The sequence below is a fragment of the Rousettus aegyptiacus genome, unplaced genomic scaffold (genome assembly GCF_014176215.1).
Source record: "Rousettus aegyptiacus isolate mRouAeg1 unplaced genomic scaffold, mRouAeg1.p scaffold_m13_p_3, whole genome shotgun sequence".
NCBI classification, from domain to species: Eukaryota; Metazoa; Chordata; class Mammalia; order Chiroptera; family Pteropodidae; genus Rousettus; species Rousettus aegyptiacus.
In genome coordinates this window covers 122779893-122801789 of record NW_023416306.1, presented here as the reverse complement: position 1 = coordinate 122801789, position 21897 = coordinate 122779893, and the positions used below count along the sequence as shown (strand labels likewise).

Genomic DNA, 21897 nt, shown 5'->3' with positions numbered 1-21897 from the left:
TTCATATGCCAACCACAAGTAGAAGGTCCCAGATTATCACAACTTTGGTCCGACTGGGCTACAAATCGGGTGTTTCCATGACCTCCTTTCCCTCGGATTCAATTATTTCCTAGAACAGCTCACGGAACTCAAGGAAACACTTATTCAAACCCATCAACTTATTATATAATAAAGGATATGGTGAAGGATATAGATGAACAGCCAGATGAAGAGGCACATAGGGAGCGGGAGGGAGGGTCTCAAGGACAGAAAGATGTACCACCCTTAAGGGACGTGAATGTGTTTACCATCCTGGAAGCTCTCTGAACCTCACACTTTTGGGATTTTTGTGGAGGTTTCATCACATGGGCATGACTGATCATTAATTCCATTTCCAGCCCCTCTCCCCATCCAGAAGCCCACCAAGAGTTACTTCCTCAGAACAAAAGGCACTGCTGTCACCCAGGAAATACCAAGGGACTCAAGAACTGTGTCAGGAACTGGGGCAAAGACCAATACTAGAAAAAAAGATGCTCCTACTGCTCTTGTCACTTAGGATATTACAAGGGTTTCAGCAGCTCTTTGCCAGGAACAGGAGACAGAGACCAAAATATATTTTTCTATTACCTCATAATGAATAAATATAATTTTAAGAATTATAATTGTGAAGTGATAAATGTATAAAAAATAAAACATATATACATATTTTAAAAATAAAAATTGCTAATCAGTAATTCATAATTTAACACCAGCAATAGAAAAAGACATATATTAAATGGTATGACACTTAGCAGACATTTATGTAAATTTTTGTTCTAATAAAAAAACTGAAAAAAACACCTAAGAATTAGGTGGACTAAATTCTAGTCTCCTTGATTCCACCACTGCCCAATTATTACTTAATTTATCTATGTATCCTTAACTTGCAGGTAAAGATAACAATATTCAATCTATTTGACCTCTAGGATAGTTGCAAAACTCACATGAAGTATAAAAGTATGCTTTAAAAATCACCAAACACTATACACAAATCAAAGAACTGTGATTAATAAAGCTATATAGATTGACCTGATGAACGCAACAAGAGACAAGCTGGTAGAATCAAGGCCTAGGGGAACTCTTGGAGAAGCAGTGCCCTCAGAATGATCAACAGGTGATTAAAAAATGAGGAAAGAGATAGCTTATTACCATGTGTTGCAGGTACATTTGGGGACAACAGCTAGCTAAAAACAACTTTCCTACCCACCTTCTACTCTCCATCAACAAGGGTTGACTCCCAGCGGCACTGTTTCCTCAACAGAACCCTGCCACTTTAAATCGGGAGAGAGACAGAGGGATGGACAGCCAGACAAAATTCTATATAACCGGAAATTACATTTGAAGTTACAGCAATGAGCATCTATCTATCTTTATACCAAAAAGTCCAGTCAGACAAGAAAGAATGAGGCAGAGATGAAAAACAGCTCAACTCTGCTTGGGCTGCCAATGCCCTCCAGCCTGATTCTGGTTCCTCCAAAGGCCCAGTTCTTGAGCTCCAAGAGTCACCCCCAAATCCTGATAAATTTCCCCTCTTTTCAAAGGCTAGCATGAGATGGTTTCTGTCGCCAAAGATCGTTAACTAAACATATAATCTAGGCCTGGCTCATTTGGCAGGATTACAATCAACAGGAATAGTAAAGAGGCAGTTAAAAAACAAACCACCTGGTACTGTCTTAACTGGGTCATGATCATATTATGCAACCCTTACAGGTACAGTCATTCCAACAAAGAGAACAGGAAAACAGGCAAGCAGCTGAGTCAGGAGTAACACAGTCGTTAACCTAAACTGCACCCACATTTGAAAATGCAATTCAGGATAATAAACCTGCCAGACCAAACTACATTTTCTGAGAATTTCTAACTGCTCTTGGTACTGCAACTTAGAGCTTGCTAGTAGTTCTGCAGTCACACCTAAAGAGCCCCAAGTTACAGAACACTCCCATAAATTACAGAAAGTTGGAAAACCATAAATGCTATTAACCTCAAAACTAATGAAGAAACCCCAGATCAAATAGATCCTCACTGCTCCTGAGCCCCCATCAATCCAGAAGGAATTTAGAAAACTGAACTCATTAGTTTTCTTCACGTCTTCATCTAGCCAGCAAATATCGAGTGCTTACTATGTGGCAAGCACTATGTTAGGGGCTGGGATATAGCAATTAACAAAACTAATGAAGTCCCTGCCTCAAGGAGCTTGCATTTTCTAAGTGGAGGAAGAGATTGTATAAAATAAGGATAATAACATGTCAGTGTATGTGCTGGAAAGAAAATTCAAGGGCTAGTGTATAGGAGCCATGGATGTGTGTTATTTTATATAGACTGGTCAGGCATAGCCTCTGTGATAACATGACAATTGAAGAGACTTCTAAGGGAGGTTGACAGCTCTCTGGGACAAGAGCTTTCTAGGCAGAGGGAAGAGGTAATAAACACTGTATGGTGAGAGCCAGTGTGGCTGGAGGCATGTGAGCTTAGGAGAGGAGTGGAGAGGGCCTTGTGGGCCTCAGTGAAGACTTTGTTTCCTCTAAGGAGGGGTCATTCAGAGTAACTAGAGGAGCAATGTGACTTATGACTTAAAAAGATCACTTTGGCTGCTGTATTGAGAATAAATTGTAGGGTGGCCAGGGAAACCAGTTTGGAGTCTATTGCTGTAGTTCCAGCAAGCACATGATGGTGGATCAGATCATGTGGCAGCAGAGATGGTGAGAAGTGGTCAGATTTCGACATTGCCGCAGGATTCCCTAGGGGACTGGATGTGAAGGAATACAAGCGGACCCCCCGGGATTTGGCTTCCGAATGAAGATGCTTATTGGGAGGAGGAGGGGCAATGCTGACTACTCACAGTAAACACTGAAAGTGGACATGAACTCAGTCTAGTCTTTAGGGATCTGAGAGCTGCATATGCTGAAGTCATTCAGGCACAGGCCTGGACTGGTGAGGAACACCGAAACCTGGAGCCAAGAATTGGGCTGATGAGCAGAATGACTAGAAAAGAAAGTCATCTGTATGTTAAGGCCAGAAGTTAAAATACTTAGATAAGGGGATGCAACATTAAAAGCAAAGTTAAAGTTAAATTTTAAAAGTGAAATTTGGGAGGCAAGAAAAATAATTCAAACAGGACAAGGGCAATGATAATTTATGAAATCCCAGGCATTATGCTAAAAGGCTTTGTGTACAGCATCTCATTTAAACACTTATAATGACTCCACAAATTGACATTAGTCCTATTCTACAAATGAGGGAAATAAAGAGGTCATACAACCTAGACAAAGGCTGGGAAGCAGTAGAACACAAGTTTTAAGCTTAGTTTGGATCCGACTCTGGAACATGGTGCAAAAACTGCAATATTGCAAAGTTCAATGTCTCACTTGGCAGTTGAAGTCATTTTTGAGGTTCAAGTTAGGTGGATGTGGGAGTGGTAAGCACAGTTGGAAGCAGAGTCCAAGTATACAGACAAATACAGATCCAAGTTTGAGGTTGAACTGGGCATGAAGAAACAGGCTGGGACTGGAGTTTGAAATAGGAGTGCAGGATCTGGCACACCACCACACTTACCCTACTGCAGCAGCACCAGCACCAGCAGCTGCACAAGGCATTGCAGATGAGGCCAGTTGTAAGGGAAGGTAAGTATTCTGTTTAGCTAGATTTGTAACACTACACTACAATATACCAAGGAATTAAAGTAAACACCCAAAAATAATGGAATCTGACTGTTAGACCTCTGCATTGGAACTGAGACAGTGATCCAACATGGGTGATCAAGCAGCTCTTCTGGAAAATACTTGTTACATACCAACCATTAGAAGAACTCACAAAGATTCTTCTCCTCACCTGGTTTATAAGAGACAACCCCCAGGCACTGTGAGGAAAGAGCTTGGTGAGTTCACACTGCTCTTTCGAAAGTAAACAAACTTGAGGTTCCAATACTCTCTTCCTCCACCAGTCAAATGGTAAGGTACACTGAACATGAAATTTTATTCTCAAACTGCTTAAAAGGTACATTAAAGCATCTAGTCTAATGTACCTGTAACAGTATACACTGATAAAATCTAAATCGTTGTGGCTATCGCAGTGGGTTAGAGTTCAACATGGCACCGTCCTGTTTAGAAGTTGTCCCCAGTAGACTGTATTGTTAGGCTCAAGTAATTTGCATTTCCTAGTTAATAAGGAACTTCGAACCATAGAGATATGACACCCAAGTGACAGAGTAAATAAAACTGGATCCAGAACTCAGATCTCCTAATTCTAGTTTATCCTTTTTCTTCTTTATTCAGTTTTAATATGAGATACTAGACTTGAATGATAAGCAACCCTAATAAAAATAGGTATAAGGTAAAACTACAATTGACTAATATTAGATACATGATAAACCCAATTAGGGGAGAGCCTCTATTTGTCTTGAATTCAACAGTAAACAGAAACTGAAAGGATGAGATCAGGTGAGCAATTCAGTCATAGAACCTGAGAACCAGCCCACTAATTAAACATGCTATATCACACACACAAAAGCATCCGATGGAAAACAGTACTTTTAAATAAAACATTGGTTTTATAAAGAGCAATACTATGCAGAGCCTAAACTATTTTAACCTAGAAGGAAAGGTGATACTATGTAGGGATTTTATTTTGAAAACACCTTGATCCATGATACTCTTTTACTCCTTAGATATAGGCCCCGTATAAATTATAGAGTTGGCTCAGTCTTCTAAGATTTAAACCATCTGTTCCTAAGCTACAGCAATTGCAATAGGAAATAAAAAACAAGATAATTGCGTCATCACTAAGAGGTTGCATAAGAATCCCTAAGAGGTAGTCATGACTGTCACGCAGTTGTTTGGAATTAAGAATTCCAATACCTACTGTAGGTAAAGTAAAGTAAACATAGCAATCCTGGTAGGATGGGAAAGACTTGGTTTCTATTTGGGAGGATGTGTATGAATAGGAACTCTCATACTGCTGCAGGAGTGTAAATCGGTATAATCACTTTTGGACAGCAAGATGGCATTTTATAAACTTAAAAAGTCCACATTTTCTGTGACTCACAATTCTACTTCTAGATACATACCCTAAAGAAACTCTTATGCATGTTCACAAGAATTCTCACTGCAAACACCTTTGTAGGAGCAAAATTTTGAAAACAAATGTCTTTTAAGATCAGATAAATACATTGCGACATGGCAATTAAAGTAGAATTCGAGCTACATGAATCAACAAAAATTTCAGAGACACGTTGAGCAAAAAATACATATTGCAAAAAGATATGAACATGCCCTGAGATTTTAAAATATGCAAAATATCACATTTTTATAAAATCATATATAGAAAAGTATAAAACTGCATGAGAATAAGCAAAATTCATGTGTCTACCTCTGAGGAGAGGCAAGGAAATGAAATGTGGGAGGTTTAAAGAGAGGGATTCAGATGTCTCTGTAGGTGTTTATCTGATGCAAATCAACATTAGATAAACTGACAAGTGGTGTGTACATTTTAAATTTTATACTATTTTCTTGCAATCTCATTTTTAAAAAACCACCAAGGTGGAGGGGGGGCGGCAATGTACTGGCTCCAAATTAAGCCTAATTCTAAGCTTCAGAAATAGCTCTTAAAAATTGTGATGCTGGGGATGACTCCACAGTGTAGTGGTTACCATGTCTGCTTTATGTGCAGAAAGTCCTGGGTTCGCGCCCCAGGTGGACCCACCAACCATACCCCAGGTGTGCCAGGCCCCGGGTGCACAGTGAGCATGTGGGAGGAGACGCTCTACCTTCAGAGATCCAGTTCTTAAGGGGAAACGGCAACATCCGTAGGTCAGAGACGGAAGGCGGAAGGGAATTAAAGAGAGGGAAAAAAATTGTGATACCAAGCTGTATCAGTTAAGAGATATGTCAGAACTATTCACACAGATCATCCCAAAAGTCCGAAAGCTGCACGACAGCTAGAACATTCCTTTACGTCAAAATTAGTCATTAAAAAAGTAAATTATTTTTGGATATAAGCAAAATGACAGAATAGGAAGCCCTAGACTTCATTACTCCAAGAAATACTGACCTAACATTTTATGGTCCAGAAAGCCTTTATGAGAACTCCAGAAATCAGTGAGGAAGTCACAGTGCCCTAGACATCTCAAAAGCACGACAGGTATACTGAAACAAGTAAAATTGCTATTTCATTTCAACAATGTCAGCTCCTCTCCCAAGCAAGCAGAGCTCACGATTTTGAGAAAAACCCACCTGCAGCAGGAGGGAAAGAGAATAGAACAATTATCCAATGCTCCAGGCTTTAGGGGGTTGCTGAGAACAAAAGCAAGCTCAGCTGAGTTTCTGTAGTGCCAGAGAACCTGCAGTATCTCAGATAGACACCAGAAGGTGCAAAGACTACAACTTAAAAGAGAAACTATCAAATCTTTGGGAGTAGGAGGATTACACATGCAAATAGAGATAACACATCCCCAGAGAGGTTTGAGATGCCCCAAGAATCTCTACCTGGGATGACTGGTGAAGATCTTTCCCAGTACAAAGCGAGCTTGTAAAGACAGAGGTAGCTTTTTTAAAAAAATGCAAAAATCACAACAACGACAAAAAATAATGCACATGAAAAAACAGGGAAACACAGCCCAAAGAAACAAATCTCCCTGAATTAGCCAAAACTAAATGAAGATCTATGAATTGCCTGACAGAATTCGAAATAATCATCTTAAAGAAGCTCAATGTGCTACAAGAGAACACAACTATACAAAATCAGGAAAACCAATGAATGAACAAAATAATACAAAAGAGATATAGAAATTATTTTTAAAAAAATGTAAATTCTGAAGCTGAAAAATACAAGAACTGCAATTTTTAAAAAAATCACTAGAGGGGATGAACAACAGACTTGATCAAGAAGAATCAGTGAATATGAAGGCAGTTCATTTGAAATTATCAAATCAGAGGCAGAAGAAAAATGAACGAAAGTGAAGAAAACCAAGGGACTTGGAAGACACAACCAAGTGGATTAATGCATATTACTAAGTGAAAGCAGCACTACAAAAAGGCTACATACTGTATGATTCCAACTATATGACATTCTGGAAAAGGAAAGGCTATGGAGAGAGTAAAAAGATTAGTGGTTGTCTGGGGTTGGCAAGGAGGTAGGGGAGATAAGGAGGCAGAGCAGAGGATTTTAGGGCAGTGAAACTACTCTGTATGATAGATACAATGGTGAATACAAATCATTATGTATTTGTCCAAACAGTATTACACCAAGAATGAACCCTAACATGAACTATGAACTTTGAGTGATAATGATGTGACAATGTAGGTTCATCTATTATAACAAACATATAACTCTGGTAGGGGATGCTGATAATGGAAGAGGCTATGCATGTGTATGGGCAGTAGGTATATTGGAAATTTCTCTACCTTCTGCTTAATTTTGCTGTGAATCTAAAACTGCTCTAAAAAAGAAAGTCTTAAAAAATGAAGACCACAAATCAACAATCTAACTTTACACTTAAAAGGTACTAGAAAAGAACTAAACCCAAAGTTATCAGGAGGGAAATAATAGAAATTAGAGCAGAAATAAATGAAAGAGAATAGAAATGATTGATAAAAATCAACAAACCCTCAGCTTAAGTGAAATTCAAATGACATATTTCAGAACTGAGGAAGAGAAGACACTACAACTGACACAGAAATAAAAAGGGACCAAAAGAGACTATAGGGAACAATTATATGCCAACAAACTGGATTATCTAGGGAAAAAATGGGTAAATTTCTAGAAACACGTAACCTACCAAAAGTGAACTGTAAAAAATTTAAAATCTAAACAAACCTATAAGTAGTAAGGAGACTGAATAATCAAAAATCTAACAGAGAAAAGCCCAAGATCTGATGGTTTCACTAAGAAGTCTAACAAACATTTAAAGAATAGCAATACTTCTCAAACTCTTCTAAAAAACTGAAGAGGGAACACTTCCAAACTTACTCTTTGGGTCCAGACAGTTATAACTATAGACCAGTATACTTGCTAAAATCTTTAAAAATACACACACACACACACACACACACACACACACTAGCAAATCCAACAGCACATTAAAATTATATATCACAACAAAGTGGGATTCCTGGAATATAAGAATGATTCAACTTTATAAAAATCAATCAATGTAATACACATTATCAGAATAAAGGACAAAACCCATGATTATCACAACTGATAACAGAAAAAGCATTTGACAAAATCCAACCTTTTCACAATAAAAAAACACTCACAAACTAGGAATAGAAGGAAATTACTCCAACATAAAGGCCAAATATGAAAATCCACAGCTTATATCATATCCGATGGTGAAAAACTTAAAAGCTTTCCAAGAGCTTGCCTAAGGTAAATTGAGTATATATTTAAATTTGCATGTGACAGCAATATTTATCCAGAAAATATCTGCATTTTTTAAAGCTTGTGAGTCCAGATGAAATCAATGAATAGGTCATTGGGCAGGCAGAAATCCAGATATTAATAGAACTGGCTCTGTACAAAACAAGAACAGAAGACACAGAAAAAAAAATTTAAAGAAACAATGGTTTTACATTTGATAGGTAAAAAGGTAAGTTCTTGGACAAAGGAAAGATGATGTATTGTTATTGTAAAGCAAATACATCCAAAGGGGGTTCCTCTGTGTAGTCCAAAGCTTCCACATATATTTTATAAAAGTTTTGAAATACAGTCATGTGCCGCATAACACTTCGGTCAATGACATATACCACATATAAAACAGTGGTATACCATATAGCCTAGATGTGTAATGGGCTATACCATTTAGGTTTGTGTTAAGTGCACTGTGATGTTCACACAATGAAATCGCCAAACAATGCATTTCAGAATGTATCTTTGCCTGTTAAGTGGTACATAGCTATATAAAAGAAAGCCTTATTCCTCTTAATTATGTGAAGGTTAAGTCAAAAAGATTTTTGTGTGATGACAAAGAACCTTTTTCTTTTAAGCCTTTTAGCCTAACATAGTTTAAACTACAGCCACAATTCAAAGATGCTGAAAGTGGAACTAGATAAACATTCTGTTAGTAATTTTCATTCTAGCAGGTAATTTTCATTACCTGAAGAGTTAAACAGGAGCCACATTTGCTGGGCATGTTTTATTTGTCCTTTTTCTTCAAACAAGATAACCAAAGATACAGACAGTATTCAATAAAATAAAATAGATGAAACAAATTCTAAGAGACTTTGATGCCACATGCTATATTTAACCTAATTTTATTCATGCTTGCTTTATGATGGGGAAGAGATCATTCAGTAAAAACATACAGTAAAAACAAAATATGTCTTATCGTGTACAACTTTTAAACTACAATAATGATGTACCTTAATTATTTCCATGCACACAAGTCTAACATTACAGTTTTTTTTTTCTTAAAAAATAAACACAATTGAGACTTCTAGGAGCATTTTATAATAAAGTAATTCCTAATTTTTCTTTGTAGATAGATCAAGCACCTCCAAAATACAAATTCCTATACACAGTGAGCGCTTTACTTAAAATGAATACTTAAGTAAATTAAGTACGTGGACAGCCTTAGGGTAAGCTGACATTATATATTCAGCTAAGTAGGCAACAAACCATAGTGCCAAATGGAAAAAGTGTATTTGCAAATAAATTTCAAAAACTAAGTTAACTTTTCATAATTAAATACAGAAAATATACTGATTTGCTAAAATAAATAAGATGTTATGTGTAACACTTCACTATAAAGAATGCATACCAGAACATTTATAAATGGTGAGTGAATCTTATTAAGAATAGTTTACTACAATAAACGCTGGCTAAATAGAAGTGCATATTGTGAAGCACTATGGGTGGTATATGTTTTGCCACATACTTTTGTTACCTTGAGGTAGATAACACATGTTTACCAAATTCGGCATTCATTTTCAGTTGCTGCTGGTATCATGTGTTTTTAAGAAATGTGTACAGTATGAAAAACTTGAAAATACTCATGAATGAAAAATGTTTTAGGAAAAAAATAGATATTTTCATGCAATTATGTACAGTCTCACTGTGTAAATTTCAAGGCAAAGTTTTTGTTTCCTGTAAAACAGATCATTGTTCTATGAGAGAATGTTTTTTTACTTGTCTTAGTGCATTTTTGTCTCCTCCTGCATTGCATTTTTTGCTCTATTCTTTATCTTTGTGTGCAAACGACATGCCAGTTAAAATGAAAACCATCTCACATGTAGAAAAAAAGTCTGGATTTTAAAAACCAAGAACTAATAACATCCTTTCTAAATGACACCATCTGATTCAAGTAAAAAATGACTTAAACACTAGTAATAAAAAAGACAAACACATTTCATGAAGAATACAAAGAAAAATGTCTGCTGAGTGTTTTAGTTCAGATGTTTCAGAATGCTGCTGTATGTTTTATGAGGAATCTGAGGGGAAGATTTCATAGCGGAAGGTGTTAATGTGGCCTGTATTGACTTAAGTGGTGACCCAACTGGACTGTGAAACTGCGGGATGCCTATGGATTCAAGCTGCTTGTTAAAGAGGAACTCTCCACTGTTATTCAGAAATCCTTCCTCATTTCCTCTCTCCCCAAGCTTCCCATCCTCTACAGGCTCAGTTTCTAGCATTTCAGTATCTTCTTTCCTGCTAAAGAACTTGTCCAAGTAACTGGTGTAAGTGTTTTCCTTCTCAATTTGCTCATCCTTCCTTACCTCACAACAAAACTGATTTATGAGAAAACAGTCCTCCCCACCACCCACAAACTGGCTATCCCAAGAAGATTGATACAAGGCTTCTAATTGAGCCAAATTGGCCATTCCTTTTTCCTGTTTTTCTCGGCTTACTGACTTTGATATCAAAGTTTTCAATTCTAGTTGGGACACTGAGCTATTCAAATCATTTAATTTATCAACAACATCAGTAGGCTCATGTTGTGAACTAAGCTGAATAGTTCCTGCAATAAAGGAATCAAAGTCAAACCCCTGGTTCTTTTCCCTTTCTTTTTCAGCCAGTTGCTGTGATGCTTCCTCTAGAGCTATCTGGGCTTTAACCAATCCATTCCTTTCACATTTTGACTTGCCTTTCTTATCTGATTTTTCTTTGCTTTGTTCCTTCCAATTGGAAAGATCTATAATAAGCTTGGGTTCATAGTAATGGTTAACTTCACTCTCTCTCCAAACTAAGTTATCTAAATATGATGAGGACCTCATTTTGTAGTTACAAGTATGGCTACACTCCAGATCACAATATTTGTTTTCATGATGATCTGGGTACTGCCAACAAGGCTCAGTAGAGTAATTGGTATCAAAAGCAGGATCCTCCAAATACTTTTCGCGATCTCCATCCAAGTATTTTCGAGGATCGACTTGTACTTCTTCTTCATCAGTGACATCAGACAGAGCTCTTGGGTCAAGCTGAACTTCATCAATATCAAAGTTGTTATGTATAGGCCAATCATGCTCTGAAAATTGGCAATCGTGGTACCTGAAAAAATTCAATATATTAGTGTGAGTCCAGGCGTATGATTTCGTTTTCAAATTCACTGAGTGCCCTGTACATGAAAGCACTGTGATAGGGTCTATGAGGGAATAGTAGGAGTCTAAGTCGTGAGCCTTCCCTCCCCTCCAGTAACTTATATCTTGATAGATAGGTAAGATCTGTTCCTATATAAAATATGAAACAATATTTAGCAATTACCAATGAAGTATTTAATTATAATAAAACTCTGAGTCCTAAATTGGTCATAAATAAGACCAATTATCACTTCACACTCATTTCTTTTCTCTATTTCTCACCCACCTCAAACATAACTTCAGACGAGCATCTGAATGGCTGGCAAGTCTACAGTTTAATTCCAACACAGTTTCACACAGAGAAGAAACACTTTATGGCCACAACATGCATATCTACTGGTAATAGGCAGACTAGAAAAAGAGTAAGAACTCATCATCATAAATTGGCACATATACCCTCTCCACGTATATGTGCTACTGAATGCAGTATCTTCTTACTGACACATCACAGGAAGGTGAACATACTATGCCCAAGTAGAGGCAGATTGAGACACATACATGAAAATGATTGGGGGACAGGAAGAAGTGAACATAAAAGAGATTAGTTGGCTTAACTAAGGATGGCAGAAAATGTAGAGTCTGGAAGACATTTGGGTATGTGTGAAAAGAAATGTATGTAGGTGGTACAAATGTTCATGTGGAAAAAAAGGTAGATGACAGACGGAGGAACATACCTTTACAAACACAGCCACATTTTAGGAGGAAAAAATGCAATGAGTAGACAAACTAATTTCAACATTAACTACTTCTTTTTTATTATTATTAATTGGTAATCACTTTTCTTTTAAACCCAGAAATATATGAAATCCTGAAGTTTTAAGATTGTCATTAGTGATTCCCAAACCTGGCTAAACATCAAAATCACCTGAATATTTTAAATAATACTGATTCATTATTATATGCTACCACTTGACTGTGAAGCAGAATGATATCCAAATTTCATCAGAAATTCAGAAATCCTAAAAACAGATTGAGGGAATAAATTTTTAAAAATGTGTATCATCATCCATTTTGATGTATTATACTGTTCAGACTAGAAAAGTTCCTTACACTGAACCTATGATAAGCATCTCAAAATTAATTTTGTCATGAGAAAAAGATATTTGAATATGACATATACCATGAATCAAAAATAATTTATATCCTAAAACAAAATGGATTCTATGTAAAAACTTGAAAACACTTATGAAGATACTTTACTGAATAAAGTTTGAACTTCTCATCTAACATCTTAAAAAATTTTGTTACATTCATAAAGCAATTGCTTCAAATGGTTTAGAACTCCAACCTGCAACCCTCACATTTAAAGGACTTTATCATTTTATGAACTAAATATGCCTTAATGGCTTTGAAAATGTTTCAAAGTAGAATTTAACTTTATCCTGACTGGTAACTATTAAATATTTAAATTACATAAAGGCTATTCAAAGATATTAATAAGTTTAGTAGAAACCCAAAGACACCATGACTAAAATTTTTAAGAATTCTACATTGTTTTATATATAATTTTTTTTAAAAAAAGCTCACTGCACTATGGTTTCTTGAAAATACAAAAATATTTTTCTAATGTAGAATCTGTTTACCTTTCCCAGTTATAAATATGACTATGAGTTTCATCCATAAGCAAAATATCATCAACTTCATCTTCAATATGAAAAGGATGGTTTGATATTGGCTCATCCATTGGAAAAGAATATATGCTCATGTAAGGATGGGAAAGCGCTTCTTCTGCTGTCAACCGATCCATGGGGCTAAATGTCAAAATCTGTTCCAGGAAATCCAGTGCTGCAAAAGAAAGAGATAAAACATCTTCACTAAACTGGAGGTCTACATACTCATAAAGGGAAAAAAGGGGACTAAACAATTAAAAGGTAAATTAGTTTTTGTCAGAGAAATAAAACTAGCTTACCTGATTTATAGGTCAAAAAGAAAAAACATTTATTCAATAAATACAGTAAAAATTTAAAATGTACCCCAATCTCATTTTATAGTCAATTGTAAAAGAAAAGGAAGCTATTGATTTGAACCACATGAAACTTTCATTTCTGTCAGTCATAAATGGTCAAATACTAGCAATTTCATGCAGCTCAAGCTAATACATAGGTCCTAATCTCAGCTCTGCAACTAACTTAACTGAATTATCAGATTACTTAAACTTGCTGAACTTGTTTCTTCATGAGTAAAAAGGATATATATAGATAATAAAAAAGTGTAAAAATTTAAAAACATAGTGTCTAGTGCTTAATATAAAGCTTTTTCCTTTCTCCTTTCCTTCCCTCATCTCACTGTTATACCAATGAGTTCATCTCTGTTCACACCAATTTCACACCAGCATATCACAGAATGCACAGAATGTACTTGATCATTTTAGAGTTCTGGTGGAGCTACCATACACCTAATTCTTCCCACTAACTCAGAATGCTGGGCCTTTCTAAGCTCCTTACCTAGCCTGAATCACACCATCACAAGCCTAAAGCTTGCCCTTACACAACCACACATTCATATGCCTTATGATTTATACCAATCTTCAACTCTGAATCATTTCCACCATCTACTGTGCCTGTTCCCTAGCCATACAGTACTAACGAAAGCTAGATGCAAAACCACATATATCTGGCTCACTACAAATTCATACTGTAGAATTTCGACTTGGCTTTTGCTATTGCTCAGCAATGTTCCACACTACCTCTTTATGCTTTCAATCTTTTCTATCACTTTCAACAGATAAACCCATTTCACATTTATCTCAATTCCTACTTCTTCACTATGATCTATCACACATCCTCTTGGCCTTACCTTCTGTCTCAAAGGAAAAGATAGCCTCTCTCTCTAAAACTGAGCTATAGTCTATAAAAGACTCTCTTCACATTATCTCATTCAATCCTCAAGTCAGTCCAATAAAGACTAAAGAGAAGAAACCTAAGGGTCATTGCTACTCAAATCCTTCAGGGGCCCAGGGCTGAAGTTCTTTCCTGTGTTCTCACCTCCTTTTCCCACTCCTCTCTATTATATTACCCTAATATAGGAAGTCATTTCACAGTACATCAAGTTGTTTTTAGTTCTCCTGCCAAAAAAAAAAAAAGTCAGTCTTAATTAGCCCAGGGCCCAAGTGTTTCAAGGCACAGAGTTATGGATGGTTGAACCAGCAAAATTACCATTCTCAAAGGGAAGGAGGAGACAGATCCAACTACACAAGAGGAATATATTCTAAAATCCCTAGCATTTGGGAACTGTAGGCTGCAGATGAAAAGAGGAAGAAATAAGAAATTGCCCAGGCTAAGCTCCCAATTATATGCACACACAGCATATTTCCATCACTGCAGATAGTTCTATTGGACAGGACTGCTCTAAAGGAAATTGGTCTATTCACAATAGTGTTGAAGTATGCTATGATATGGAAATATGTGGTAAACAATAGAGAAAGGGGAGAGAAGAGGTAAGTATGAAAGGAAATGAAAAAGAGGGTATTCATTCAAAAGTATTAACCAGAGTAAGGTTCCAAGTAGTCTTAATGTGGTACTTCATTTGTACTTTATCTTGTTTGCTTTTTTCCTCTGAAAATCATGAAGAGTATGAGAACATATATTATTCTTACTAAGTCCCCAATGCCTCAGAATGTGCACTGCCCAAAAATAAAATTCCAATTTTAATCAAGAAGAAACAGGTGTAGAGTATATGTATGTAGTAAATCTTCAGTCTTAGGAATTTAAACACTCCACATTGCACTTGTATGTGAGCACAGTTCTGCCACTTGGAAATACCAAGGATCTTTGCTCAATGGTTAATTTAATAAATCCATTATCAAAGACATTTATTCAACACATTATGAATAAACCCAGCCATCAGCCAAATATTCAGGTTGGATTATAGCTGACTAAGACATGGTCTGCACCCTAATTAGGGTAGGAAAAAAGAAGATTCAAGTTTAGCTAGATTAAAAATGCTTCAACAGCAATGTTCTATATTTCTAACTTGTCTTTTTTGATAAGACACAGCAAGAGCGCCAATGACTTACTCCAAAGCTGATCCATATTAACCCTGAGCAGTGTCTTTCAACCTGGCAGAGCAGGGTCATACCTGCAGAGGGTTTTAAAGATACAAACACTCGCTCTGCTCCCCACCTCATTTCTGAGTTCTGATTGAATAGTCTGCATTTTTGAAGAGCTTGCAGAGACAACTCTGAAGCACAGTCAGGTGCTATGTGGCTGCTTTCAGTTATGACAAGGGATGACATGACAGTGACTACCAGGTTAAGAGCAAGAGAGCCAGCAATGTAATCTGATTGTGAGGATAGACTAGAAGACTGGTTAGAATGTGAAACTACCAAAAAGGTAGCCTGCAAAACCTGCTGAAATTAGATATAGCTGTTTCTTTTTTATTTAGGCATTTAACTATATGAGTTTGAAGCATATTTGGGCGGCGGGGGGTTTTCATCATGATTTTGCCATCCAGTGCCTATTTCTCAAAACACTCACTACTTTAAAACACTTTGACACAAATTCACCTGAACTGCATACAATGATCAGAGTTGATGATATGAATAATGAATGTGTAATTCAGAGGAAGTTTAGATGTTTAGTAAACTATATACCCCTAACTTTTTGATTTGTGAGAACTTGAAAATGTTGACAATGAGGTATCTTAGTACAGTATAATTCTTAAAGATATAAGGCACAATCAACTTTTTAAAAAGATATTTTTCATGTGTAATGCTCTTAAAAATGTTATTACAGACAACTATAAGATTTTTTAAAATCTTATTTATATCAACAAATCTAAAGATATGTCACCCTATTTTGAGATATGAAATTAACTGCTTGAGTGGTCAAAGTTTTGATTTTAAGTTCCTACTATTTTCAAGCTTGCACAAACTCTCACATTAGTAACTGATACTCCTAACACCAATTCACGAACTCTTACATGATGTTTGCTCATAAGGAGCTTTTTTCTTTCCACTACCTCCTTCAGCTGCTCTTTATCCTGAAGCCTTTGCTCTCCCACCCCACTGCCCAACTAAATTCACCCTTTCATATATAAATCACATTCATACTCATACCCACACTTATTTATCATATAATCCTCACAAAACTCCATTCCAGCTTAGTGAGAGCCAGTGATTCAATATGCTCATCTACGATAGACAATCGGAGGTATAAGCTGAAAAGTAGATGAAGTTAGAACCAGGAGAGAGAAGTACACTTTTTGGAATCAGAAAAATTATTCAGAGGAGCAAAGAAAGATCCTAGCCTAAGAGCCAGGCCAAAAAAGTGAAAGTGAGAGTTTAAGTTTTAGGTAAACCTTAAGTGTCTAAAAACTATTTGGGAGAAAGCTGCACATCTGATAAAAAGCTAAAGCTTCCCTACATACATCCTACTTACAAACACAAACACAAACACACACACACACACACACACACAATTATATGATGGTTTTTCTTGAGTCACAATACCTTCTCGACTAATTCCTGGAAGCAGCTGAGTTAAAGGTTTGTGTGGCTCAGTCATGTCATTTCTAATGTAAACTGGAATTACGCTGAGAAGCTCCTGACGATCTTCCTCATGTACAACAGGAATAGATTCTAAAATCAGCTGCATCTGTTCAAGTTCATGTGCACCTGAGTGAGGTTAAAAAAAAAAACAGATATAACATAAACAAACACATTCCTCGATGTTTAATTCTCTGGCAATAAATATTCTAAAGCTAAAGAAACTAACTTAAATATTGTAATGATCACTGGGAGGAAATGGTTTTAACTGAATCATTTAATCAGCAGGTTTCACTGTTTTTGAGTATCACCAATCTTTTCAAAAAGTCTATCCCAATTTCTACTCACTGATCTATTTAGTTTTAGCTCTATATTTCCACAAAAAAAAAAAAAAAAAAAAAAAAAAAAGACTAAGTTTGGTCTCATATTAAGGTATTACAAAGAAGGAAAAAACCCCAACAAATTGGGATTCAAGAGACCTAAATGCTAATCTTAGTGGTACCACTAACTAAACGGATATAACTTTGAAAATACTTAACATGGTGATGACTTGATTTCATCATCATCATCAAAAAAATGGAGGGCTGGATTAAATTTGTGAAACAAAAATTTTTTATTTATATGTTAGGCTCAGTTAGCATTTCAGGACCATTATTATATGAGAGGATATTTTAGGCTAAAAGAGCAACCAAAAAAAATTCAGTTTACTCTTTCACTAATTTCTAGAAATTCATTCGACATTCAATTTTTTCTTGAGTGCCTAGAAAAGGCTCTCTAAAGCAAGGCTCTTTAGAGTACAGCTGAGAAACCAAACAGACCAAATCTCTACCTTCATGGAGCTTATTATATAGTGAAGGAAGACAGAAAATAATTGTAAACATTTATGTCAAATGGTGATAGAAGCTACAAAGAAAAACAGAGTAAGCTAAAAGGGACAGAGACAACTGTTGGGAGCAGGGTTGTTAATATATATAAGATGACCAAGAAGGCCTCACAGAGAAGTTGAAAGTCAAGGAAACTAGGGAAGGGAGTTCTTATGGAGGAAAAGAGTTCCAAGAAGATGGAAAAAGGCCCAAAGCCCCAAGAAGAGAGTGGGCTTGGCGTGTTCAAGAAACAACAATAAGTCAAGTGTAGCTGAAGTAAAGTAGTGAGAGGGAAGTAACAGGAGATGAGGTCAAAGTGGTACCACAATACAAAGAGTATACTTTATCCTGAACTGGATGAGAAGCCATTAGTTTTGATCAGAGAAATGACATGATCTGACTTGTTTTCAGAGAACAACTATGGCTGCCATGTGGTAACCAGACTACAAATAGCAAATCGAAGCAGGAAAGACAGTCGGAGGTCTTGCATTAAAACAGAAGACACATAATAGTTGACTGAACTGGAGTGAGAGGGACAGTAATAGAGATAATAACAAGCAGTTAGATTCTGGATATATTTTGAAAGAAAAGCTCACAGTATCTGTATTGACAAAAGTTAAGGATGATGCTAAGATTTTGACCTAAGCAATTAAAAAGTGGATCTGGTTTACTATGATGAAGACAGCAGAAAGAGAAAGTATGAGGGAGAACTATCGGGAGTTCAGTTTTGGATAGGTTAAATTTGAGAAACTATTAGAGAGCCAATGGATATATTACACAGTACCAAAAAACATGGCTAGGACACTTCCAGTAGGTTAAACAGACACAAATTTCCAATGCATACTTAGTCCTTGCCATTTATTGCTCTGTTCATCTGAGGCCTATATATAATAAACATTTAGATCTCTCTTGTGCTTTTATTGGTGTACAACCTACCAGTAAAGAATTAGAAGGAAACTACAACTGGATCTTTCAAATAATTTCACAATTTCCATTAATTAAATGTTTAAAGTTTACATGGATTTAAAGTCAAAATTATGTTATTTAGAAGTGGTTTTTATCCCATTCTTTTTATTGCTATATGTAATGTCTGACTATGCCAAGGGAACATCTAAAAATGCATTACCTCTGTATAATCAATACAACAGTAAATTCTGACTCCATTTCATACAACTTAAAATATGATCTATTTTAAATTAAACAAATTAAAATTTTGGTGCTTGCTTTGGTAGCACATATACTGAAATTAAATTTTTGTTTTCCTAATAAAATATTTATTACTGTGGTAGCTTTAAAATATGTCCACAAATGCTTTGATACTCATTCCTTCAAAGGATGGAATCCAATTCCTCTCCCCTTGAGTGTGAGGTACACTTAGTGACTTGCTTCTAAGACATAAAATAAAGCTGAAGTAATAGTGTCACTTTTGAGTCTAGGTCACAAAAAGATATTTTGCATTTATGGTAAACTGATTTTTGAAAATGGGGTGGTCAAGGCAATTCAGTGGAAAAGGAATAATCTTTTCCACAATAGTGCTGGAATAACTGGATATCCACATGCAAAAGAATGAAGCTGGACCTCTACCTCACATCACACATAACAACTAACTTAAAACAGAACACAGACCTAAATTTAAAAACTAAAACTATAAAACTCTTAGGAGTTAGGCCATGGTTTCATAGATATGACACTAAAAGCAGAAGTGACAAAAGAAACAATAGATAAATTTGATTTCATCAAAATCTTCTGTTTCAAAAGATACCATGAGAAAATGAAAAGATAACGTAGAATGAGAGTAAATATGTGCAAATTATGTATCTGATAAATGATCTGTATCCAGAATATGTAAAGAACTCTTACACCTCAATTATAAAAAGACAAACCAATTAAAAAATAGGCAATGGATCTGGATAAATATTTCTCCAAAGATATGGCCAATAAACACATGCACAACATCATTAGTTGTTAGGAAAATACGATTCAAAACCACAATGATATACTACTTTATATCACTACTTCATGTGCAAAAAAACAGACACAATAAGACAGACTACATTTTAAATAAGTGTTGGTGAAAAATGTGGAGAAATTGGAACTCTCATATATTGTTATTAGAAATGTGAAGTGGTACAACCACTTTGGAAAATAGTGTGGCATTTCTTCAAAAAGTTAAAGAGTTATCATATGACACTGCTACTGGTTACTGGGTATCTTTTAAGAGGAACAAAAATGTTCTAAAATTAGTTGGTTATACAATTCTGTGAGTATACTAAAAAAATTGAACTGTACATTTTAAATGGGTAAATTGTATATCCTGATAGAACTTTTTTTAGAAAAGATATTCCTTGGTCTCTCTTTTGGATAATTCATTCTGCTGAGGGAAGCCAGCTGCCATATGGTGAAGATTTAAAAGGTCCTATGGAGAAGCCCACATGGTGAGATACCGAGGGCCTCCTGCTAATAGTCATGTTGGTTAGCTAGAAGTGGATCCTCCTACCCCAGGCAAGCCTTCGGAAGACTATAGCCCCAATCAACAACTTGACTAAGCAAATCTGAGCTAGAACCACCTAGCACAGCCACTCCCAAATTCCTGACCCAAATAAACTGTGATATAGTAGTTTTGTTGTATAGGCCACTACATTTTGAAGTGATTCGTCACACAGCAACAAATAATAATTTATATATGCTGGAAGGTACTTGAATATCAGGAATATAACCTCCAATTACAGTATTGTTTCTCAGAAAAAATTCAATCCACTTAACAATTTAGTTTCCAAGAATCACTGCTATGTCCTCTTAGTCTTCGAAACTGAAGTACAATCACTATCATATATCACGGAAGAAATTTCAGATAAATTTAGGGGGAAAATTACGAAAGACTGGTTAATGTGATGTAAGCTAGTACTGCAACAAGTATCATCATTAAAAAAGTAATTTTAAAGACATTTAGGAATACCATCCTTTTGTCAACAGTACTCTCCTATGCACGCTAAGCTTTCTCTTATTAATCCTTTTGTTAGCAGACCCTGCTCCATTCCTTTCCTTATGCTCTTATTACAAACTGGGAGTGTTGAGAGGACCATTCTAATAAGACTAGTTAGAAAAAAAAGTAAGGACAAAAAAGAAAAAACCTAAATTACCATCACATCACTTCTCTAAAAATATCTTCAGTATCCTACTATTTCCTAGTTTTTCAAATGGAAACTCCTCTGCCTACTTTCTAAGTATTTTGGCCCCATCTTAACTAGTCATAAATATCTTCATTATTATTTGATACCTTGCTTTCATCAAACTTTTCTTACTGATTTATGAAAATATCAAGCTCATGCCCTTATTTTTACAGACACCCTTAAGTAGATACTACTTTTTCTCTCTCTCTTCATCAAAATTCTTCACTATCCTTACATAGTGAAAAATCTGTTGACCGCTTTATACCTTATGTTCCAGCCATCACTGATGCAGTCTCCAACTTCTCAAGTATATAGCTCTTACGGTCTGTACTAATTTTATACAAACTCATATTTTGCTTTATGATACTTGGTGTTTTTTGTGGATTATTCATCTCTTCCCATCTTGACTAAATTCTCTCTCACATTTCTTTGGAATCCCTCATAACACCAAACTCAGCAAAAAATTACTTGTTTGCTTGTTTCTGAAACATCACAGCAGTCAGGCAACAGGATATGGCAATTCAAGCAACAGGGATAATTGGGAGGTGGGCAAAGAAAGAATTATTTAATTTTCAATAGTAGCTAAAAAATTTCACCGGGAAGTAACAATCATTGACAGAAACAAGCAACTCAGGTATCAGTTAACACAGATGACCAACAAGCATTATGGACCTACAAAACACAAAATTATATTTAAGAAATAAGATGATACAAAAGAACACTAGAATTCTAATTTCACTGAGTGAACAATTCAGTGAATATGTGAATAAGTTTCCTCAATTTTTTAAATA

At 35.8% G+C, this 21897-nt stretch overlaps 1 protein-coding gene across 3 annotated transcripts in view; it reads right to left on the bottom strand.

The window, feature by feature from the left end:
* Positions 1-9117: 9117 nt before the first annotated feature.
* The window catches only part of MAPK6 (mitogen-activated protein kinase 6), a 32512-nt gene continuing 19732 nt past the window's right edge, over positions 9118-21897 (bottom strand). For 2 of the 3 annotated variants that reach the window (XM_036239002.1, XM_016162704.2), the window contains exons 4-6: positions 17038-17202; positions 13172-13373; positions 9134-11499 (exon numbers count right to left, since the gene is read on the bottom strand). In XM_036239002.1, the coding sequence (XP_036094895.1) occupies positions 10398-11499; positions 13172-13373; positions 17038-17202 (1469 nt within the window). In that variant the 3' untranslated portion in view covers positions 9134-10397. Of the gene's footprint in view, positions 11500-13171; positions 13374-17037; positions 17203-21897 lie in introns of all 3 variants that reach the window. The other variant, XM_036239001.1, reaches the window with a different exon arrangement.